The following is a 26,206-nucleotide window of genomic DNA, read 5'->3' as shown; positions in this document are numbered from 1 at the left end:
TACTAGACTTAACACTTACATATGTATTCTTTCTCTATTTGTTAAATCATTAAAATTGCAAATTGATTGCTTATCGTTGATAAATCTTTATAAGTAAAAAATCAATATTTAGTGTTGGCATAACCCTTCAAAACAAAGACAACACTTCTGTTCAATTCATTACCAATAAGACTTAACAGTACTAACAAGCAAATTCATCTGCTGCATATCAGACCAAAAGAACCAGTTCTGCGTGCATTAAATGCAAATATTGTTTTACCGTTGACGACATAATTGGGTAAAGTGGTCTACATAGGAAATGGAAAGTTTTGATACCAACTTAACCTCCACAACATCCTGTTTATTGTAAGATCTTACCTATTTTCATAAATCATTATTTAATTCTTTATGTTCGTTCTTTGGCAATTTGGTGGATGAACTTTAGCGCATTTGATATAAAAGTTTGAAATTGAGTACACGTTTGAGTCAAAATCCAATATGGCAGTCTGTTTTAAAATCAAAAAGCCCAGGATCTGATGGTGGTAAAGAAATACCAAACCCAAAATATGTTATGTTAGAAACTGTAATACACCCATCTGATTCTTGACATTGAATTTTATTGTTGTGTATTTTATTATGATTCTAATCTTTATTACTAAAGTTACATCTCCTTTACAAGGTAAAACATTTTTAACTGTTTTGCATTTGGTTACAACGCATATGTTATCTGTAAGAAGGTTACGTTTAAGCCGGAAAAACTTGTTAGGAGTGATTAATATAATTAAAATCTTAATTTAACTTCTTTCACTAAAATTATTAATGATATGCATAATTAAAATTCATGTTGTGTCTCCTAATTATTACACAATTCCGTCATTTGTTTTATTTATAGTAATATATAGCCCCTTTGACAGTGTGCTTTGGTCTAGCTCCGTGATGAAAGGTGACAGTGTAATGACAAGCAATGTGCATTTTAAATCGGTGTGTGTGGAAACAGACAGTGCAGGAGTTAGCTCACAGACTGAGAGCACGTGGTTTATTTGTATGCTGAAAAATACAAAGGTATGTTCTTATCAATCTGTTTGTTTATTCACAATTTACTTCTAAAGACATTTAGCACTAGGACAATGATCAGGGTATTCATTTTTAGTTAACTAAGGGATGATAAGAATAATCAGAACTTGTCAATTATAAAACTTATGCAGAATTATGTTTTTTTTCACATCATAGTAAATATGCCCGTAAGCTGTTGTCTTCTGTTACAGTTATTCACAATCGTTTGGTACTGGGATCTAATCCTTTTCGTTTGTCCTGTGTATGGGTGGTAGTGAACTAAACAACATTTTATTTCCAACTTTAGCTTTAAGGTGTAAAAATTTAGCCGTTTGAGTCATAATCATATTCCGTAATAAATCACTCTGTGTTTCTAACAAATTCAAAGGAAGCTTCTACCTAATTTTCAAAGAAATAACTTCTAGATTAAGATTTAGAGAATGCATAAATATGTATAGTTTATATATTTGTTTAGACTTCACTGGAACTCTGAACTACTTTTTCATAATGGAAAATATTGAGATGAAATGAAGAAACTGCTCTAGCTTAGAACATGCCGAATGTTGCATTTAATGGCACCTCCAGTACATTTAAAGTGTCACGTAACATTCAGTTTACCTTTAAAATGATGTGTAGAAAGATTTGTTAACTAAATTAAGTTATCCAAGAATTATTGGCAGGATATGTTTAATCAAAGCAAAATGCCACTTAAAATTAATTGTAAAATTGTCTTTTCCGAAAAAACAATTGTATTTATAATTGATAATATGAAACATTTGATAACAGATGTTTTAAGTATACCAGTCAAGAATATGGCAGTTGATATCATTTTCTGTATTTTAATGTTTGTTTTGTTGTAGTTCAGTGTTTTGTTTTTCCGTTGTTTCACTTTTCAGTTGATGTATTTCCCTCAGTTTTGGTTTGTGACCTTTATTTGTTTTTCGCTTAAAGGATTTATGACTATTGAACAGTAGTATACTAATATTGCCTTTACTTATATATAGTGACTATCTAATAGAATGTATCATCGGTAAAATAACAAAAATACCAAACCTCCCAGGAAAATTCAAATACGGAAAGTTCCTTAACAATTGGCAAAACACTCAAACACATGAACCGACTGGTGTAGTCATTTACTTATGTGGAAAGTTCGGATTGAAATAACAAATACTGTTTAAAAAAATAATTCCAAATATTTGCAAGTAATCTCCAACTTATAACTTGCTGAGTATCACACACTTTTGATTTGGGATCAAGTTATAGTGCGAATATGCTCTAATTTTAAAAACAATTATATTGGGCTTTGTTGAATGCATCATTCAGAATATTGCATTATCAAACGAGATAAAACTATTCAAGTGAGCAGCAGCATGCATACATCTACGTAATAAAGGTATTGTTTACATTACACGTATACTTTGATGCGTACGGTAACGTTACTGGTTTCAGTGTGCAAAGTAGTTAAACTATTGGGTGTTCACTTTTTCTTATTACGAAGTGACGCATAAAGTTCCATACACTTTTCTAAATATATTTTCCTTAGCTGATGAGAAAATGTTATTTTGTCAATTATTTTTTTTTACGCGAATACAGTTAAATGCCAATCAATAAATTTGGAGGGTTGACGTTACGTTTGGGATTTGTGTTAGGAATACAGTAGAGGTATGGTTAAGGGATTTGGTAAAGGTACAATGTAATTATTGTTATGGGGAAGGTATATGTTAGGGTTCGAAGTCAAGGTTAAGGTATAGTTCAAGTCCGACTCAAGATCAGAATGAAGATTAAAGAAAGGGTTAATGTTGGTGGTAAGAGTTTGCGTGATAGTGAGGTTTACGGTTCGAAAGTAAATTGTTTAAAAACATTAAACGAATTGGTATATCAAATAGATTATATTTGTTGAGTCGTACTGTATAATTTTTGTGAATATGATTATTCTTACTGTTGACAAGTGATTGATAGACAAAAGCAAATTCATGAATACTACATATCTTTTCTGTTGACTTGCTAACATCTCGTCCTATTGACCAGTTGACCAACCGATTATTCGATCTTACGCTCAGTCGACCTGTTGCCCTGCTGATGTGTAGACGGCAATGGACATTTCAGCGATAAAGAAAACATTTGAACGCCTATGTACAAGTTATTTAAGCTCCAACATTTTAGGACGCACAAAATGTTTAAATCTTTTGACTGTAAAATCAAAGCACTGTCATAAACCTTTTCAAATGCATTATTTTAAAACAAGTCAGTTTGTGCTAGTAATATGAATATAAAAAAGGCTTCTGAAATAAAACAATCATCCGGTGTTTCTTCCTGTTGGCAGTAGCGTGGATGCAAGTCTAAGAGATTCTGAGATGAATCAATATTTAATCTTCGAATTTTAATGTAAGTCACATATTGTAATTATAATTATTATGGAAGAATTGATTGGTAAGTAGAGATTAACTCAAAACTACATGAACATTAAATAGCCGAAACCAGTAGCATTACTCGGGTGTTAAGAAAAGTAACATATATTTATTTTAAAAATAAACTTTTTTTGTTACAGTTTATAAAATGTTTCTTAATTCATATAAAAGTATCATTGGACATTTTGCTCAAAATCCTATTGAAAATCTAGATAAGAAAATAAATCCGGCCATTGAATGTCTTACAATGTCGGCGCTAAAATGTCAATGTAGACTAGTTAACTTTTGACCAAATAACATGTCGACGTGTCAACAATTTCACCCGCTATAAAGTCGCCTAGTTAACCTGTTGGTCGACATCGTTACAAATGACTTGTCTACCTGAAGGTCTGATCAATGTTATGAACTGTCGACCTATTGAATTGCTTGTATAACGATATGTTTACCTAACGACCTGTTGAACTTGTTCTTTCTCGTAATCTATATGTAACAGCGAGGTTTTTTTAAAGAAAGTTAGGTTTAAGCTCAGTAATTTATATTATGCATATCAATATATAAAATATTGTCGGTATTACATAAACATAACTATACTTTGCTCTATATTGGTATGCGTCATTTCCATTTCCCAAGGTTCCCATGTGTCGCAAACCAACTGTTTAATGCATTTACTCTTAATCCCAGCGTCACAATTATTCACATACCCATTGTTTAATGCGTTTTCTGACAATCCCAAAGTTTCCATATTTCGAATATATATATTGTTTAATGAGTTTTCTGACATTTCAAACCTTCCCTTAAGCCAAATATTCATTGTTAAATGCGGTATCTTTTAATCCCAATGTTTCATATTCTTTTTGCATTGATTGCATAATACTTAACCCCTTAAGTCAGGGATTGTGCTTAATTTTCATAACGAAAACATAATCTTTCGATTGGTTTAATTGCGGTCTGAAGCTGGCATGTCAGTAACTGCCACTATTTAATTGTTCATGTATAGTTATCATTGTCATTTTGCTTAGTTTCTTCAGTTACCTTTGTACTTTTCTACATTGGCTAGAGGTATTAGGGGAGGGTTGATATCTCCTAAACATGTTTAGCCCCGCCATAGTTTTGCACCTGTACCTAGTTAAGAGCCACTGGCCTTTGTTAGTCTTATTTTAATTTTAGTTTTTGTGTATGATTCGGAGTTTAGTATGACGCTCTTTATCACTGAACTCTATACATATTTTTTTAAGGGGCCAACAAAAAGACGCCTCCGGGTGCGGGAGTTTCTCGCTACATTAAAGACCCATTGGTGGCCTTAGACTGTTGTCTGTTCTGTGGTCGGGTCGCTTACACATTCCCCATTTCCTTTTTCAATTTTACTATCCGTATTGATGTGCGTTTGTTTATTTCGAAATTGTGTAGAGGTAAAGGGTGAGGATTTAGATATCAAAACGTATTGTGTAACCCAGTCGCATTCACGCCTCCTGGTGGAAATTTCGTCAACGAGGGTATCACCAGCGCAGTAGTCAGCACTTCAGTGTTGACATGAATATCAATTATATGGTGTGTGGGTTTTTTTTTAATTTACTGTTTGCAAACGTTTGAATTATTCGAAAAACTAAGGATTTTCTTATCCCAGGCATAGATAACATTAGCCGTATTTGGCACAACGTTTTGGAATTTTGGGTCATCAATGCTCTTCAACTTTGAACTTGTTTACTGTTTAACTGCTTTGATCTGATCGTCACTGATGAATCTTTTATAGACAAAACACGCGTCTGACGTATAAAATTATAAGTTTTACCTTTTGGTAACTATTTACGCGCATGTCTCAATTCAGGACCACTAGCCTTTGTTAGTCATGAGTGTTAGTCTTTAATGTAGGTTCTTTTATACGTTTGGAGTTTTGTGTTGCGTTCAGTTTGCTGAACTAGTATACACTATGATTCAGTTGATAGCACATTCCCTGTTTCTATTCTCAATTTTATCTTTAAATCTTTAACATTCTTTAAATTTCGAAGTGCGTTATATGGCAGTTCCAAAGTTTTCATTAATTGAACATCCATTGTTTCTATCTAACAATGCCAAGATTTTTAAAGTCAAAAACCCATTGTTTAATGCGGTATCTGTCAATTCCAACGTTTCCATATGTCGGACATCCATCATTTAATACGGTATCTAGCAATCCCAAGACTCCAAATGTCGAACCATTTTTATTTAATACGTCATTTGTTAGTTCCAACGTTTTTACATGTTGAACACCCATTGCTTAATGCGTTATAGTGAATTCATTTATTTGCGTCGGAACGAGTTAGTGTGGATTAAGCAAATCGTATTTTCAAGCCTATGGAAAAATTTACTCTGTAGAACATTTTGATCCGTGGTTCACTTATATCCATGAAATACATGAAATTAAGTATACCACGAATGATAATGAAATCCAATGTCACCATATACCAAACATCCATTGTTTATTCGTTATCTGCTAATTTCAATGTTTGCAAATATCAAAAACCTATTGTTAAGTGCATTAATTGTTTAAAACATTTTATCGCCCCTCTTTTAATTCATAACATTATGATTGGTTTAATGTCGTCATATGGTGACCCTCTATGTATCCGATTGGGGTGAGCAGATTGCATATGCAGTTCACGTCACGTTTACTCTCCATGTTGACGTCATCTATCCGCGTGTGATAAATGCGTTTTACAGTTCACTATCTACCCTCTTCAAACGGTAAAATGTAAGTAAGCTAGACGACAGGCGGCTTTCGATCTCATGCCCAATCGACTTTACTGACCCTCTATGGATATGTAGAGGCTCCGTAGTACACCATTTTACTTATAATATGTCAATACCAAGGTTTCATTAGTTAAATATTCATTGTTTATTGCAATATCTTCTAGTCATTGACATAAATGGAACGTCACTCAGTGTAATAGTAAATATAATGACATTATTATGAATAACAATAAATATTTAATAGTATATTCGTAATAATTGTAGTAGTATGTGTATTAAAAATAAACTTATTCATTAAAAGATGTTACTCAACATTAGACAAACGAACAAATACAAACATATAAAATGATACATTATATTAGAATATATTATATTATATTATACATCACATTTATAACAACATCTTAATGGTATCCTTGACTTAATGTTACCGCAAATTGGTATACGAGTTTAACTATGGCGAACAATGCATAAAGTATGTAAATAACAAATAATATACATAATATACATAATGATAAATTAAAACAATCACATGTATGTTAAAGTCGTGTTAGGGTGACATGTTTATGTTTACTTTAATTTATATACCAATTAAGATTGAAATTAAACAAAGACAATTATGAAAACTTTAAAGCACAGTAAATAGCTTGTAAACACGTTGTATGTATTAAGGGACAGCCATGCACAGATCAGAGTAAGATAGATTTGTCTCCTGGAAAAGCTCATAAATTCATATCTCCATTACATATATAAAAAAACACCTTCTAAAATATTGCAAACTAACTGTACTTGGGTGGTATTTCGAATTTCAAAGACATTATGTATGTATTTAGAACTCAATTAACTAAACATGATTAAAGTCGATTTTTATACTTTCAAATATAGAGTAAAATACACATTTCTTCACAAGGTCTATAAAAATGGGCATTTGTCGATGATCCGTCCACAGAATGTTTGATACTGTAAGCATTTTTATTTTTATAATATGAAAACATCAACTTGTCACAGGATTCAGATATGCTATAATTTAACTATTAGTAGTCATACTTTTTGATGTGTATGTATGTAAATATATCATGTAGATGTAGAAGGCGGTGTGATGGGTTAACTGTATTGTTATCTGTGTTACCTTCTGAAAATACTAAATTTATAATTATTATTATTATTATCATAACTATGATTCTTATACAAATTGATTGGTTGCATCTGTGGAAGTTCTAATTTTACAAATATTTTCATTATTTTTCGATATGCAGATGCAGTTTAAGGAGTTTTTAATGCATTCAAAATGGCATAAAAATTCGAGATACGTGTACCTGTACCATAAGAGTAAAAATGTTTACAAAATGACTGCATGTGTTTTTGTGTTTGCAAATATGGTTTAGAAATGTATTGCATAAGAAAAACTCTAGAATAAATCATTTGAAAAAAAATCAAATCTGTGTGCAATGACGTTCTTGATAATGATATTGAAAACAATTACACCAACTTCTTTTTTGGTCGTTTAAATTTGTCCAATAAATGATGAATGTGATGTTTGTTTAATAACATATTTGTTCGGAGTGTGTTACTTTTAATCAAAGGTCAAAGGTCAAAGACTGTCAGCTGTAACACGAGTTGGTTATAAATCAATACAACCTTTATTATAGAAGCCATAACACTAAATATGCTTAAGTTGATGAAATATGTCACATAAGTAATAATATTTAATTTCAAACTTAATTGAAAGATGATTTGTTCCTGTTTGGTTACGTATTAAAAAAAAAGATGTGGTATGATTGCCAATGAGACAACTGTCCACAAGAGACCAAAATGACACAGACATTAACAACTATAGGTCACCGTACGTCCATCAACAATTAGCAAAGTCCATACCGCATAGTCAGCTAAAAAGGGCCCTGATATGACAATGTAAAACAATCCAAACGAGAAAACTGACGGCCTTATTTAAATAAATAAAGGCAACAGTAGTATACCGCTGTATAACTATCTGTTATGTTATAAAATTCTTAATTCTGTCGTGAAACGTATACGTTATTTCTTCTTATAAATGCACGCATTTCTAAATTAAGAACATGACATTTTTTTGAACTGAAAGTAAGAATATGCTTTATTGCTTTTGTCGTATTATAAGGTATTGTACGAATTTGTTTGATGTTTGAATTTTATAATTTTGTGTTTCTTCTGGTAAAATATTTGATGTAGGGAGTCTTAACGCATAAACACATTAAGAATATATAAACGTTTCTATACAAAAAGAAGATGTAGTATGATTGCCAATAAGACAACTGTCTACAAAAGACCAAAATGACACAAACATTAACAACTATAGGTCACCGTTCGGCCATCAACAATTAGCAAAGCCCATACCGCATAGTCAGCTATAAAAGGCCCCGATATGACAATGGAAAACAAATCAAACGAGAAAACTAACGGCCTTATTTAAATAAATAAAGGCAACAGTAGTATACCGCTGTCAAAAACTCATGAAACCATGGACAAAAAACAAAATCGGGGTAACAAACTAAATCCGACGGAAACGCATAAATATAAGAGGAAAACAACGACATAACACTAAAATGTAACACACACAAAAACGGACCAAGCATCAGACAAAATCCCACGAGAATAACAAATATAACATCAAAACCAAATACATGAATTTTGGATAGACAAGTACCGTGACACGTCTTATCGCAATGTGAATTTACACTCAAAAATGAGAGAAAACAAGCGACACAACGTTAAAATGCAATACACACAGAAGCGAACTCTAATATAACAATGGCCATATTCCAGACTTGGTACAGGGCATTTTTAAAGGAAAAAAAGGTGGTTGAACCTGGTTTTGTGGCATGCCAAACCTCGCACTTTTATGGCCATGTGAAATATAACATCAAAATGACAACACAACACCACAGGACTACAATATAAATAATTTGGAGAACACAATTGACAAAGAATCACACGAACAACAGCCAACAAAAGGCAACAAGTTCAAAATTTTAATACGCCAGATGTGCATTTTGTCCACACAAGACCTACTAGTGACGCCCAGATACAAATGTTTGAAAGCCGAAACAAGTACAAAGTTGAACAGCATTGAGGACCAAAAGATTACAAAAGCTGTGCCAAAAACGGCAAGGGTTTTCTGTTAGGTTACCAGAACATCCCTATTATTTAGAATAATTTATACTGTTGCAAACAAGATCGTATAATTGCTATGAATTAGAATATCTAAGTAATTTAAGTTGTGTTTCGATATTTGTGAATGTGAATTTTCTTTCGTTCATTGGAAACTTTTACATAGTGATTGTGTACAGACAATTACACGTCACAAATATTTGTAAGCGTTTCTGCTCAGTATTGAATAATTTTATAAAATATTCGATTGAATTCCAATGATATTAAAGACTTTAAACATATTTCTATTCTTTTTCTTAGAATTTGACATCGTTTCTTTGTTATGACTCGTAAACCTTCAGTCTTATTTTCAAATTGTATCAATTTCATTTTAGATCCCACTACATGCGTCACTAGCCTTCGTTGAAGAAATTTTTCCTTAAAAGCGAATATGACTTTAAAAGTTCATTCTCTTATTATTTTTCAGATAAAATGAACAACCTCGGGATTGCACTCATCTTTATTGTCAATGTTCAGTATGCGTATAGCGCCACAATACAATGTACTGTAAACTGTGATAAAGCTAGCTCCGGATCAAGTCCCGCTGCAAACTTTCCTTCTGGTAACTTAATGTCTGCTCCGGTAATAGATGGTCCTTCAGACTTTGTTGGTTCCAACAGACCTCCAGTTGGACCTCCTATAGAAACAGGGCCGAGCAAAACACCAAAGAGAGGTTTCGCTCGACTTCCTCCTCACATTCAAGCTTGTATTGATGGTAAAGGTGGAAAGAACTGTCACCGATATGCACGATTGAACACGGATGCAAACAGAAGGAGATTCCTCATTAAAAATCGATCAAATGCAAGACAAACTAAAATCCGATTTATACAGAAAGAGGAGGATAGCTCAAAATCATCATCTAAACAAGACCAACTGTCTTCAAATAAACTCAAAGCAAATGCTGAAACCTCAATTTCAGATAACGTGAATTCTCTTGTAAATTCATTAGTTAAAGCAATAGATACGGGTAAAGACGTCAAACTTTCTGTCAAAGGCGGTACACGTACCACAAAAGATGATAAAAGTTCTAAAAGTAATAGTAACATTTCATCAAAACAGTCCAGCTCCAGTACCGCTGTAGTATCTTTCTCGCCGTCAAAAACATCATCAACCGATAAGTCAAGTAAACATACAGAAGATGAACGATCGCGCGATTCGGACAAACTGAAAATTTCAATGTTTTCAGGCAAAAAAAGGGAAAGGGATGGTTCTGATTCAGTTACGATATCTGAAAATGTGCCGTCCGCATCACAAACACAAGCTAGAATTGCTAGAAAAAGGTTGTCTAAAAATGTATCTGGCTCTTCTGGGAGTGGACCGGCAACAACACAAACAATATCTGGTTCTGCACAGGCACCTTCTCTGTCTGGAATTACATCAACTGCGGGAAGAGCTTCGTCATTGTCCGGAATGACAGCTACCACACGAAGAGCACCGTCGTTTTCTGGAATTACAACCTCTGGAGGAAGAGCTTCGTCTTTGTCTGGAATGACAGCTACCACACGAAAAGCACCATCGTTTTCTGGAATAACAACCGCTGGAGGAAGAACTTCGTCTGTGTCTGGGTTGAAATCTGCTACAGGAAGAGCTTCGTCTGTTTCTGGTTTGAAATCTGGTACAGGAAGAGCTTCATCAGTGTCCGGATTGAAATCTGCTACAGGGAGAGCTTCATCATTGTCTGGATTGAAATCTGCTACAGCAAAAGCTTCATCAGTGCCCGGATTGAAATCTGCTACATGGAGAGCTCCATCAGTGTCTGGATTGAAATCTGCTACAGGAAGAGCTTCATCAGTGTCCGGATTGAAATCTGCTACAGGGATAGCTCCATCAGTGTCAGGAAGAGTTCCATCGGTGTCAGGAAGGACATCCGCTCCAGGGAAAGCTTCGTCGGGGTCAGGAATGATATCTGCTGCAAGAAGAGTTCCATCGGTGTCTAGAACGACATCCGCTGCAGGAAGAACGCCTTCTGTGTCTGGAATGACATCCACCGCAGGAAGAGCTCCATATGTGTCCAGAATGACACCCGCTGAAGGGAAAGCACCATCTGTGTCAGGATTGACATCCACCGCAGGAAGAGCTCCATTTGTTTCCGGAATGACGTCCGTTGCAAGAAAAGCTTCATCGGTGTCTGAAATGACATCCACCGCAGGAAGAGCTCCATCGGTGTCTGGAATGACATCCGCTTCGTCATTGTCTGGAATAGCATCCGCTATAGGAGGAGCTTCGTCTAGATCTGGAATGTCTTCTTTAAAAGCAGTTTCACCTAATTCTAAACATGTGTCCGATCAAAGCTCTGGCTCTGAATCACGTCTAAATAAAATGTCGATGAATTTCGTTTCTAGAGGTAATACAAATATAGAAAAAAGTTCAGAAGGTAAATTCCAATCTGCAATATCTGATATACAAAAATATGTTGATCAACATAATGAAGATGGTTCTAAAGGAATGAATCAAGACGACTCAAAAGGGTTCAATCAAGACAAAAATGAAATACAAAAGATTGAATTCGAACAAAAACAAAATGAAGTATCAGTGCAAGATCCACACGGTAGGCAGAAAATAGAAATTGAAATAAAACAGGTTGAAGTTTCCAAACAAGACGAACATAAATCCACTGGAAGGAATAGATTTAGAGAAGAAGATGGTTCTAAAGGACAAAATCAGGACGGTTCACAAGGGAAAAATCAGGACGGTTCACAAGGAAAAAATCAAGATCAAGATAAAACTAAAAGTTCATGGGTGATCATTGGACATAGCACAAACACAGGCGTTTCATCACATAATGTGGGTATGTCGCAAATTTCAGCAACTGGGTCACCTCAACCTAAACAGCCTTCATTGAATATGAATATAGATGCCGCTGCGAAAGGTGTCAACCCTAATATTAGAAATACAGCTATCAATGTTCAACTTAGAAACCAACAAACTTTAGCCAATCAAATCAAATCAAATAGACCTTCGCAAAACTTCAGAAATTCCGCTGTTAACCTTCAGCTTAAAAACCAACAAACATTGGCCAACCAAATGAGATTACCTAGGCCTTTGAAAAGGCTTTCACGGCCTTCAAAACAAAGTAAACCCGTGTCTATACCAGTCCAAGGAACTGTCTCGTCGTCGGCTCATACTACTGCTGGATCTACGAACATGGAAATACTAGCAGCGCTAAATTCGGCAGCCAGGGCTCAGTCCATAAAGCCATATAAACCGCTTATACAACAACCTTTAGTCTCGGAAGTAGATACAAAACGACCACGGCCCGCATTTCTAGATAATATTTCCGGAACATCTCCTAAAGAATGGAACATACTGAAGTCTTCTCTACCATCAAAGCCGCTTACCCAGCATGGTGCGCCAGTAACAGGTCTGCTAGGATGCTCTTGTCCTCAGGCAACTCCAAAAACACCAAAGCCACAAGTAAGTGTTTACATTGAATATGTTTTTAAAGAATTTAGGGTAAAAGTCATTGATAGAGCAATCTAACTAACGAGGTTCTTGACTAAGATCAAGGTAATAAATGTAATTTAACAAGAATTATCGATTATTGGTCATCTCAACGAGATTGATTTTCTCGTTTGAGCCGTTACGTCGAAAGGGAAACAGCAATCGAGTTGAGAGGACCAATGATAATCTGTTTCTGGCTATATTATCTATGACGACGTTGTTCATTTCATTGACAACGGACACGTGCTCCTCCAGTTTCTAGCGATAATTTTCAATATTACACTACAATGCTGAAAAAGGAAATTATTAGTAGGTAAACTAAAGGAAATTATTAGTAAGAAAACTAAAGGAAATGTTGGTAAAATAGCAATAAACTAAAAATATTTCATGGTTTCTTTGTAATAAATTCAATGTATGTGGCCGAAACAGTTGTCGAAAATTGTCATATTATTACTTATGGCAATGTGGTGGCATACCATAACTGTTACTTGGAATTCGTCTTACTTATTATCTTATATTATTCCGACATTTTGAGGTTACAACCACCTAGACTTTTGTGATATTGATCTACATATGTACAGAATACACACAAAAAAGGCACAAAATTGACAACGTCAAACTGCAGTTTATTTAAAAAAACAATAGATATTTTTGAACACGTGACTCAAACATAAATGATTCGCAAGCAAAACAAAGCAGGTGGTCCCAAACAATTTCCATATAATTAAAACAACAATGTTTTCAACAATAACATATCATTTTCAAAACAATTATCACGGCAGAAATTCTCTACCTATCACGTGTTAATTAACTATGATATTTACATAAAATGTTTAAGCGATATGTGGATGAAACTAAACGGTATTAGAAGCATTCAAAATTAATAAATGATCCTTATTATATATCGAGCTGAGATACCTCCAATTTGTAGTTGTTTAATTGATACAGCATTATATTTCCTGTATGTCAATTTAAAGATGAGGTCTAGTTGTAAATAGTTAAAAAGAAGTGTTTGAAATTACTAGTATCGGTTTTCATGTTTGTTTACTTTATACGATTCTGTATAGTAAACAACACCTGAAAGAATAATTCAACAAGTAAATCATTATTTCGAGTTATTTATGGCTTGCAAGTGCTATTAAGCTCAATTGACACCTAACATTATAAAATGCATACATATAAGTAGAGTATTACTCAATTTATTTCACTTGACTGGGCGGAGTTTAACCGGTTCGCTCATAATAAACCAGTCCATCTATAGTTAGGGGTTTAAGGATAAACTCAAAAATGAAGTGTCCAGTCATTGTTTTGTAAATTTCTTTGATGGCACTGATAGGTGATTAGAAATCAGTAATAATTATAACGGTTATCATCCTTATCACACACATCTTCAAATAGACTGTCCTTATGCAAATAAAAACGTAAGCTCCGCCCGATCAGTTGAAATAACATTGGTAATAACTAGAGTTTAATTATTAAGTTAATTAAAGCTTAATATAACCAAGTGATTCACTCGTTTATATTCATATATTCTATAGTCTATGTCAAGTTAACACAATAAAACCGAATAATTACTCACATGCTACGTCATAGACAGCAAGCTATTTTTTAAAATAACAATAGAATAAAGTTCTTTCCTTGGTGATGTACGAATAAAGCACCAGAAAAGACTTGGTTCAATAAATAGACTATTAACAGAAATTTACATAATTGTAAATATACACATTTCTTCTTTTCAGTTGATACAGGCTACGGCAAAATTAGCGATTGTTGGGGATAGAAATGTTCTGATAGCAAAAATGCCTAGAGCTAAAATTGTAGATGCAGATGGAATGGGAGATTTTCACTTAGAATTTCCTAACTTAATAATACAGCCAACACTTACTGAAAAAATTGCGTCACCATCTGAATTATTCGGCATGAACATGAACTCCGGAACAGACTCGACTGACGACTCGGATATATTGGTTGTTGCATTGTTACCTAAAGGATCGAAACTTGGTTCCAAGATGTTTAAAAATTTAAAGAAAGATTTACAATTCAATAACCTATTTGATGCAGACATAGGTACACAGGTTAGCGAACTAAATGTAAATAAACCATCAGATACTAACTTAGTTAAACAGGTTAGCGATTTAAGTGTAAATAAACCATCATATACGAACTTAGTTAAACAGGTTATCGATTTAAATGATGATAAACCATCATATACGAACTTAGTTAAACAGGTTAGCGATTTAAATTATGATAAACCATCATATACGAACTTAGTTAAACAGGTTAGCGATATAACTATAAATAAACCATCTGATGATACGAATATAGGATCAAAGGTTAATGATATATCTATAAATAAACCATCGTCAGATGTTAACATAGGAACACAGGTTAACGATGTATCTATAGATAAACCATCCGATGCAAACAAAGATGCTAAGATTACCGTTGATACTAGTAAGGATGATGGGAAATTTAAAATCAAGGTTCAAGCTGAAAACGTAAAAGATTCGACGATTTCTGCTATAAAAGATAACTTATCAAAGATAAAATCAGACAAAATTAGTGTTGATACAAGCAAAGATGATGGGAAGCTTAAAATTAAAATCAAAGCCGAATTGGAAAAGACTGATGGTAATGCCGATATCAATGTTGTGAAAACAGCTCAAAGCAATGTTAACGACAAGGACAATTCAAACTTAAAATTAGCAAATGTTCAAAAAGTGAAAGCATTAGGTGGTCAAATCAAATCTGAAAAAGACTCAAATTATGTCGCTTCCAGTTTCATAACCAAGAAGGAGCCTACAGCTTCCATATCAACTCCAGGAAAACAAAATGTTATTTTGTCCGAGGCTAATGTTCTTCCAACTAAACCTGTTGTTCAGATCAAGATTGAAAAAAGCAAAGATGACGGAAAGTTAAAATACAAAATAAAAACAGAAACAGGACGTGATGAAAACAAAGCTGCAACTGTCATATCAACTCAAGGAAACATAGCTGCTTTTTTGTCCGAGGCTAAGGTTCTGCCTGCTCCATCTGTTAATCAGATCAAGATTGACAATAGCAAAGATGACGGAAAGTTTAAATACAAAATAAAAACTGAAACAGGACGTGATGATTATAAGGCTAAAACTGCCATATCAACTCAAGGAAAACAAGTTGTTAGTTTGTCCGCCGCCAAGGTTCTGCCTGCTCAACCTGTTACTCAGATCAAGATTGAAAAGAGCAAAGATGACGGACAGTTAAAATACAAAATAAAAACAGAAACAGGACGTGGTGATAACAAGGCAAAAACTGATATAAAACTGACAATAGATAAATACGGTCGTGTTTTACCAGATATAGAGGTTAAAAAGCAGTTCAGGGATAGATCTGTGTCTGTGGAGAGATCATCTTTTGTTCATTCTGGTAATCATGCTAAATCGAACCAGATAACTGTAGCCGGCAAACATACTGATAGATCTATTAAGCGTGAAGAAGACGGAGATAATACATACACAATAATACAGGGGACCGGAAATACGTTATCGGCTGGTACCGCATCAGTGAGTATAGGTGTAGACTCAGCAAAAACCACAAAGATAGCAGAAGCTGTAAAAGCACTCACAGCTCTACAAAAATTACAGGCAAAAAATCAAGCTATAGCAGCAGGAGGTATAAGGTCAAAACCAACATTGCCTGATACAACATATAAAATACCTGTCAATGGTGGAAGCCTCAATACACTATCAGAAAAATTATCAAAACAAATAAAACTAAAATTGAAAACTGACGATGTGGACGTTTTATCTAGAAAGAGACTACTATCTGCAGTTTTAGCCAAACAACCATCGCTTAGTAATGTTGCCTCTTCAGCGACTGCAGTAGCAGCGGCTACTCCTAACTTAGAAGGTGAGTGAATAATCCTAATTATTCCGAATATATATACATGTAACTACTGAGTCAATATGTTAATTATCACGATAATGAAACGATCCGTTAACTTACAAAATGTTAAGATTTTTGACAAATTTATACCTATATTTCAAATACAAGATCATTTCAAGAAAGGCAAATTCTTTTAAATGTTTAACACTTTCAACCTCTGTACTGACTTCTCCATAAATCGTTAAAATTATATCATTTAATGTTATAGTATTGGTATCAATATTATAAAATCACATATTTTGATAGTTTTATAATATGTAAATGTTGTTTCTTCTTGTCTATTTTAGCTTTGTGCTTGCTATATCTGGGAGCATTCATCGACTCTATTGGATACGCACCGTTCCCTGGAAAATGTAATAAATTGGTACAATGTTTCTATCTTGGTGGAAAACTTCAAACTGTTGCCAGAGATTGTCCTGCTGGTATGTTCTGGGACCAGAAGCAGCTGTTGTGTAGACCACCAGATGATGTTATTTGCCTCGAAGGTAAGTGCAATGTACTGTGATCTTCGCCATCTTTTTTATTGGAAATGTATGGTACTTTGATTTTCTTTCTCCCTCACTAGGAAGAACAAATTCGATATGAAATACAATTTTAATGTTATAACTCTTTTTGTTAGCTTTGTTAAAAAAAAGGCATTTTCGTATTCAATGAAAGATTGTAAACACGTGACTGCATGAATTGTAGCGACAGTTGTATTTAAATTATGCTGGGGATCAAAGAGGACATGTCTGCGGTTGTTGCTGTCTATGAAATGTTATAGAATTTGCAAAAAACATTGGGGATTTTTTTCATTTGTGTTTGTACACTTTACAAAGTAAAACACTTGGTAATTTATGTCGCCTGAATAAAAAATGGCTGCTTTTTAAAACATGTTTTAATGTTACATCTAGATCGTAATTAGTTCATGTCATGAACTATGCTCGTATTAACATAGATATGCATTATATATGTTAAAATAAGTGTAAAGAATGACATGACAGAAGTATTTCTTTAATAAAAACAAATGTCACATTATTGCCAGTTATAAATTACTCTATCATACAGTAAAATTAATATTGACAATGACATTTCTAACATATTTATCGGCAGGACTAATACAAATAAATAAATGTGTGAGCTATTAGACATCAAAATTAAAACTGCAGACCAAAATAATTCATGCAATATGACTACTTAACTTTTCTGGTTCGATTTATTGCACGGCTTTTGAATTTTAATTGCCAAGCGATGTAGAATAAATTGCAGGATTTCAATGGTTATTTCCCCCTTCAGAGTTATTCTGCGGAATGATTTGTTAAAATGCATCTGGGTTAGTAATTCACCTTAATGTATCTTCGCATTTCTAAACAATTTAAATATGTCCGTTATATAAGACGTTTCATGTTGAAAAATGACCTGTTCTGAGCTATTGGTGTCTTGTATGAAAAGAGAAGTGGCTGATATGGGGCAAAATAGTTTACCCCGTATCGTAGGGGGAAAATATTGTCCTAATATCTCACAAAAATTTATAAACCTGACATGACTATATCCTAAACAAAAATCCATCGGCATCACTTCCTTAAAAAATGTCAGTTCTTTGATAGGTTATGCTTTTTGTTTGGCATCTTTGAAATATATTAATATGCAAGCTTAAATTTATATTTAATTTGTATACTTTTTCTTTCAAATCATTAATACTGAAAGTCTTATGTTCTTTTATCAGTAAACGATGGTTTGACGTTATCATCGTAGCTTGATTCCTTCTTTTTTTTTTAGAGAAACCTTTGCATCGTCAAGTAAAGTCTTTAGAAATGACGTTTGCTTTTCTACGTCTCTTTAGTAAATGTTGGAGTACAGTTACTTGTACCTTGTTAGCAAGCACGTACACAATCATAGTGGATTTTTTTCTGAAATGAAGAAGAGTAACACATACAGCATATAGTCCTTAAGTTGCATGCAATATAACGGCTGAAAATTTCCCAAAACAAAATTCAATGTTCAACTACATGCATTATGAAATTACAAAATAAACATAATTTTCGTTTCAGATCAGTGTTTGATTCATGGAACAAATCATTACAGAAGAGATGGAGGGTGTAATTGTTTCTACAGATGTGTTGAAGGGATATCAGTACCCTCATGTTGTCCTAAAGGTTATCGCTATGACGACGATAAAGAATGTGTCCGCGCATCAGGCAGGGATCTGTGTGACGACGAGTGTGAAACACCTAGTATTTTAACAAGACAGCTTACTCAAACATGTAAATTGATTATCATTACTAGTTCTATATTATTATTTTTCATTTTTTTATGGTCGGTGAAATAAGAAATATGATTTGTATTTTATGTTACAATGTATATATATATATATATATATATATATAGATAAAGGAAGATGTGGTATGAGTGTCAATGAGACAACTCTCCATCCAAGTAATAATTTATAAAGGTAAACCATTATAGGTCAAGGTGCCGCCTTCATCACGGGTTTTTGACTCCTAACGAACATCAAGCTATAAAGGACCCGGGCTCATTCAAACGGGAAAACCAACGGTCTAATCTATATTAAAACGACAAACAAGAAACACTTATGAACCACATTAACAGATGAAAACCACTGAACATCAGATTTCTGACTTAGGACAGGTACAAACAATTGCAGCGGGATTAAACGTTTTAATGGTACCAAACGTTCACCCTATTAATATTCTGAAATAATAGTTTACTAGTAACATCACAACATAGAAAGACACACTATAAAATTTCAATTGGAATGACTAGCTCAATCAATGCCCATACTTTATATCTGATATCTATGATTGAGTTTGTGTCTGACTCCAAAAACTGATCATTAGTTTGTTTTCTGTTGGATAAATTTCGGTGGCATTGAAAATCAATTTGACGTCTTCATTTCTTAATATGCAGATATATATTTGGGCATAGAATACCGTTAGCAGAAAGGGTCTTTTTTCTGATGTTTAATTATTTTTTCTTTATCTTTATTACGTTCACAGGCAAAATTTGCTCACGTGAATTTCACATGAATCTCACATGAAATTCACGTGAAAAATTTCATGTGAGATTCACCTCAAACGAGCTTAAACATGAAACTCACGTGAAACTTTTCATGTGAATTTCACGTGAACTTTTCAAAAAAAAATATTGGTATTTTTCATGATTTTACTTAAAATTAAAAATTTTAGATGTTGTTTGAAATACTATATTTTTAAAATTCATGTGAATTTCACGTGAACAAATTTCATGTAATTTTCATGTGAAGTTCACGTGAATTTCACATGAGATTCATGTGAAACTCACATAAACTGATTTCACATGAGTTTCACGTATAAGCTCGTTTGAGGTGAAATTCACGTGAATTTCACGTGAGATTCACATGAATTTAAATTCACGTGAAATTGATGTGAATGAAAATTGCCTGTGTAACTGTCATTATTCAAGAACCTGTGTAGGGGTAAGAAAGATTGAATAATCGCAACGGAAAATATGTTTGTTCCAATTGGATTTTTTTCCCTTTCTTTCATAATTTCATGTTATAATTCCTGGTATATCATTCTACAAAGAAAAAACAGTTTGCATGTCAGAATCTTTCTCTATACTAGTATTCCATTATTTAACAGCTTGCCCAAGCTTGCCAGATCCAATGAACAGATATGGTTACCTTGCTCCTCAATATGGCGGACTAAGAATTCGAGCTTGCCCATCCGGAACTATTTACAGTGAGAATCAATGCAGGTGTAAATCAAACATGAATGGAAATGGAGGATTAAGAGGAAGCGCAAGAAAACAATTTAGACGTAAGTTACAATACCAAAATCCAGACCAAGTGTTTGCTTTCTGTCATAATTCAAGTATAAAATATAATTTCAATTTCAGAAAAGATAAAATATTTTATAATTTTGTATCAAGGTTATGTAATAGAGAAAAATCAAAATCACAAAAATACTGCACTCCGAGGAAAATTCAAAACGGAAAGTTCCAAATCAAATGGTAAAATCAAATCAAACAGATCAAACGAATGGAAAACAACTGTCATATTTCTGACTAGGTACAGGCATATTCAAATGTTGAAAATAGTAGATTAAACGTGGTTTTAAAGCGCTAAACCTCTCACTTGTATGACAGTCGCATCAAAATTCATTATCTTAACAACGATGTGTGAATATCGAGGTTTATTGAGCCTATTGACAGCATTGCGCCAAAATGCGAGATGTTAACATATTTTCAGTTAAAATTTCTGTGTCAGTATATTTGTGATTAGAATAAATTTCAGTGAGTTGGTTCACCATACCGCTCCTATGGTCCTTAGAGGATATTTTATTTTATTTGCGGTCCATAAATAAAAAAATTTATCCTAAGGACCATAAGAGCTACCGTTCTGCAGCTTACTGAATACTATACTCATTGAAAACGTATGAAACTAACCACAGTCACCTGAAGCTTCAAACTTTAAGCCAAATAAGGAATGTTACACGCGTATAACTTTCATTCATAAGAATAACAGTTTGTTTTACTTTGATCTAGCCATGTGTTTACAGTTTTGCTTATACCAATCAAGCAATTGGAACCTTTTATATGCTTTTCTTGGTATTTCGACTTATTTTAGGGTTTTTCTATATAAATCGGATTTTAAATAAATATATTCACCTCATTATTTTTCTTATATAATTATGACATTTCATCACTATAATTATATGGTGTGTATTTTCTTTCAGATTGTAGTGCAGAATTTAAGATTAATTTTGACGACGGTTTTAAAGATATTTCGAAAGGTGGATTAGCCTTTGATTACAGTCATATATCACTACGCCGTGGTAAAGGTCTTTTCGTTGGCAATAGTAAATTGTATATTTGGGGCTTCCAAAGCCGATACCTCGGGAAAACATTTGCAATAAGAATGAAAGTCAAGATCAACCGTGGAGCTGGAAAATACAGACCAGAACCAATCATATCTAACTGTGGTCCCAATGGCGATTCCAGTGTTGAAATTGTTGTCCATCGAGGAAAAGTGATTTTCAAGGCTAAAACATCGGATAATCCAGAGGCTGTATTTATCACAGAAGATTATGATGTAAGTCTACAAGTCTATCGTACTATTTCCAACTTTTTTTTAAATTAAGGTCCTAGAATCGTGAAAGAATTTTATGTATAAAATTGGTTCTTCATTTCGTGCCTTAAACCTAAATGAACTAGGGAAAATACAAATAGAAAATGCAGAAATTAAAAACTCTGATATCAAATACTTTATGAAAAATTGCTCGAATTTTAAGAAACCACTACAAAAAGACATTACTGTTAAAACTAAAGATGTCAATCTAAGTATCATAAACACTCAACTAATTATTAAAATACAATCCATTAGTTTTTCGTTCAAATAAGAATATTTTTTTATTGAAACTTAAATGGTAAAATATCAGACGTTTATAAGATGATAATACCTTTGTTTACAGGATGATAAATGGACAGATTTAACCTATTATTACGACGGCAATCATTTTGGTGGAAGTTGTAATGGCAGACCGTTCAGACAAAGAACTGGAGGTAGGTTTCATAACATCGTTTGAATTGTAACTAAAAGAGATATAACTCTATTTTCCCTTGGCTGTGAATATGCAATGAACAGATACAGTTAAGACAAAAACGTATGTTCCTCATACAGTTGTGTATAATGCAAAGGGCAAACTTAAAATGCCAAGCCCTTTTACAGTTTAACCATTGACCACCATTTACAAAATCTTAATCTACTTATAATAGCTTCAATCCTTAACAGCATGGCAGCATTTCACAAAGTCACAACTTTCCTTTTATTGAAAGTCACAATTTCTGATAATACGAAAAAGTAAAGTTATAAAGAAATGCCATAGTCTTCAGCCATGGACAACGGTAAAAGAACATCCAAAGAAACAATACAAGTTTACAACGAAGAACAATCATCTGAGTCAAAACACGTATTAAAATAAGGAAAAGCACTTTTCTATTTATTATGTTTTAACTAAAATATTTCTGCCTGATCGGATAACTTTTTATCTGACATTTTGTCTGTTGGTCAGTGAGAGTTTTGGATACACTGCATTATATAATTATATTATACTGCACCATGTTGATATTAATATCCCATTTACTTGTGAAATGACAACAACTTCTTTTCTTCTATGTTTAAAGTGAGAATAATCAATCATTTTATCTAAACAGGTAATTTAGAAATCCGTGATAACCCCATGACCATAGGTTTGTGTACTGGACAAAATGGTTTCCATGGAGAAATAGACGAGGTAAATATAAATCATTTATGACAAAAAAAACAATTAGGATATACATGAGATGAATTCGCAAACATCCAGCTGATCAAATTCTCTAAGATATGATGAGTTATTATTATTTAGTTAATTTGTTCATGCATCAAAAACGAATTCGGTTATCATATTATTATTTCATATCAATCGTAAGAAAATTATATATCAATAGCATTACATTCTATATAAAATTGTATTTTGGGAATTCTCTCATTTTTCGACAATTTTGACAACGTATTTCATCAATTTTACGTGCATCCTGTACGAGTCTTCGTTTTTTTTTTGTTTTTTTTTTTAATAATTCAATTATATTTCAGAAAATAAAAGATAAATCATAATTCATTCCGATATTAGATTAAAGTTTAGCCTTCTGAAGTTGTATGCAAAACTTATAAAGAATTGTTAAGTGACCAATGTATAGAAGTCTACCTTGCTATTAAATGTACCTACTATAGAATTGAGATTGAACACGGAAATATGTCGGACAGACAACATCCGCTCAAAGTGTAGAAAACAGTCAATGCTGCCTATGGATTTTCAACGACATAACCAATTATATGCACTAGTGCAGTAAATTGGCGTCACACTAAATTTCGGTACAAATTAATAAACCAAAATTTAAAAAACAACTAAGCAAACAAGACTAATTAGAGATGGAGGTTCCTGACATGGGACATTTGTAAACATGCGGCAGGGTCAAGCATGTATTGTAAGATCTCAATCCTTCCCTTATACCTCTGGCCAATGTAGAATAAAAAAGAAAAACAAGCAGTAATACCAATGTTTTATAGTTGGTAAGTTTACCGAATTTAAATAAAGCTTTCGTATCGTAACCCTTCTTTATTTTAATTTGAGCTCACAGCGCTGAAACTTTCAACATATTGTAATAATCTAGAGTGGGGAGCCCATTTTCGCCACATCTTTTCATGTTTTCTGCAGTTTTTGTTCAGGTCTAAATGTTTTTGAAGTATACGGATATTTCTATATGAAGATAACTTCAAATGCAAAAAAATCTTAAGCCTGAATTTTGGTCAATGGGGGACACATATTCGCCGTTTTTACACATCTATTTGAAATCAAATAACCGCAGCTCTTAACAACATTGATCAAATCAATTTCATTGTAGATGAATAGCAGACATTTCAAAGGTGTTAAGAACTGAAATGTCAAAGAATTACTTAGAAATACTTCATTGAATTCGTGTTTTTTCTTCAGGAAATTGGCCGAAAATCGTTGTCCGTTTTTCGGTCCTTTTCAGTAGGTGTCGCAATTTTGTCTCAGTTTTAAAAAATAATCATATTTGTTATATAATATCTTTTACCGGTATATGTCTTCCATTTCAGATATCCGTTGAAGTTTTTACACCTCAAAATCATAAAAAGGCGAAATTGTGTCCCCGGCGAAAATGAGCGCCCCACTCTACCATGAAAGATACTGAAACAAACATCTAAAAATGTCCAAAACGTAATAAAAACTATCTCGAGTACATATTTACCTTCACCTATACAGTAATTTCTGGCTACAAAACTTTATAGAAATTTAACTAAATGGTGCCTTAGCATTTCTTAGTTGTATTGACATCATGACCACTACCTTATATGTATATATTGTCATCTCTTGTTTCAGTTGGAGATTTATACGGCCTGCATACCAAAGGACATGGCATAAAGTTGAGAAAGGACCAATGTTTCTGCTTTGTTTTATTTCTTTACTTTTTCTTTATCTTTTTATAATTTGTAAATAAATACCAAAAAAAATCACAAAAAGAAATTTAGTTTCAAAAATATATTACTGTTAAAAGTAAGATCAATAATAAAAAAATAATAAAAGCTACAAAATAAAACTTGTGTTGAGTACAATTTAATTTCTTCATTAAAACGACAACTCTATAATTAATATGAGCAAGTCCATGCGAAAAGGTACAAAAACGAAAAATTTACGAAATTCAAATAATTCAATTTCTAAAACACGTCTCTGTATATAATATTAAATAACTTAACTTAACTTATATTTCAATTTCTAAAACACAAGATGTCATAGTTTTTGTATTTTCCTTCATGTTTTGATTTTGTCTTACTTTCTTTAAACCTGTAGAACTGACGGAAAGTATTGACTTTTGTCTTTGTGATGTCGTTTCTAAATTTTTAAGTTTCTGGTCGGTATAGCATTAGTCCGGGGAACAAATGATTTTGCGTCTTTTTTCTGTTTTAGTTGGCAAATTCGGGATAGAATTGACAATCTTATGAATGTTTACATTAATGTAATTTTTTTCCGATAAAATGGTTTTTCAAAAATACTATCACAAACTTTGATAACGTATCCTGTAAAGTTTACCAAAAGGACTTTTTGAACCTTTTCGCATGGACTGGCTCATATATAATATATGTTTATATATTAAGTGTATAAGTATGTGTGTATATATTGTATATAGCAAAAACATACAGAACTGAACCATAAGTTGGTGTCGATGATATATTGCACTTTATACTGCACTCGTTCTATTTGATCAGTGGTCATCAGTCAAAATGCTTTGACCGTATATTTCTATGTCATATACAGTCACTGACCTGATATCACTTTTCCTCGTGAATATTTAAATAGAAATTGCTGAAATTGTAATTAATTATTCATACGACCTATTCAACCTGTTCTTGTTTTCAATTTATACAACGACTCAAACTTATTTATTTTGCAATTTTTATACAAGAAAAATATATTCCACTTGTTAATATTTTTTGTCTGCAAATTATAAACCATTATGTTTTATACTTATTGTTGATATTTAAGTTCATTCTCAAACAAAGTCATTGCGAATTTCAACAGGTAAAATAAATGTACATTTAATGAATGGCTATTATTTATTTTGAATTTATTGAACCATAAAACTATTTTTTGACTCTTCACATTGAATAATCCGCTAAGTGGATTATGTAAAATGTGAAAAGTCAAAAATTAGTTTTATGGTTCAATAAAATCAAAATAAATGATTGCCATTCATTATAAATAAATTTCTTTCAAAAATAAGTCTCAAAGAAGTTTTTATATTATTTATATTAACAATAACAACGTACACACAAATTGGCGTATGCATATACAACGTTAGAGTGGGCGTGTCGCCATAAAAATTGACAACATTGAAAATAAAACTAATAGTTTAACCAATCAGAAGACGGTAAATACACCAAATTTATTTATTTC

The 26,206-nt window shown here is 32.9% G+C and overlaps 2 protein-coding genes across 3 annotated transcripts; both read left to right on the top strand.

Annotated features, from left to right (window-relative positions):
- The first annotated feature begins 922 nt into the window (after positions 1–922).
- Positions 923–11,154, top strand: LOC134697701 (protein SPT2 homolog). The gene is made up of 3 exons (XM_063559986.1): positions 923–1,041; positions 9,778–11,063; positions 11,128–11,154. The coding sequence occupies exons 2-3, from the start codon at positions 9,783–9,785 to the stop codon at positions 11,152–11,154; spliced, it is 1,308 nt and encodes a 435-aa protein (XP_063416056.1). The 5' UTR covers positions 923–1,041; positions 9,778–9,782.
- Positions 11,033–24,851, top strand: LOC134695713 (uncharacterized). Of its 2 annotated transcripts, XM_063557083.1 has the most exons (10): positions 11,033–12,764; positions 14,531–15,019; positions 15,071–16,679; positions 17,003–17,200; positions 18,746–18,958; positions 20,336–20,512; positions 21,431–21,786; positions 22,166–22,256; positions 22,908–22,987; positions 24,635–24,851. In XM_063557083.1, exons 1-10 carry the CDS (start codon positions 11,250–11,252, stop codon positions 24,674–24,676), a joined length of 4,770 nt encoding a protein of 1,589 aa, XP_063413153.1. In that variant the 5' UTR covers positions 11,033–11,249; the 3' UTR covers positions 24,677–24,851. The 2 variants fall into 2 exon arrangements, with proteins under 2 accessions (XP_063413153.1, XP_063413152.1); XM_063557082.1 differs by having other exon boundaries at positions 14,531–16,679.
- The last annotated feature ends 1,355 nt before the right edge of the window (positions 24,852–26,206 follow it).

This window comes from Mytilus trossulus, chromosome 14 (genome assembly GCF_036588685.1).
Source record: "Mytilus trossulus isolate FHL-02 chromosome 14, PNRI_Mtr1.1.1.hap1, whole genome shotgun sequence".
Classification (NCBI taxonomy): domain Eukaryota; kingdom Metazoa; phylum Mollusca; class Bivalvia; order Mytilida; family Mytilidae; genus Mytilus; species Mytilus trossulus.
The sequence above is the reverse complement of the archived record's forward strand: the minus strand, read 5'-3'. Positions and strand labels throughout refer to the sequence as shown.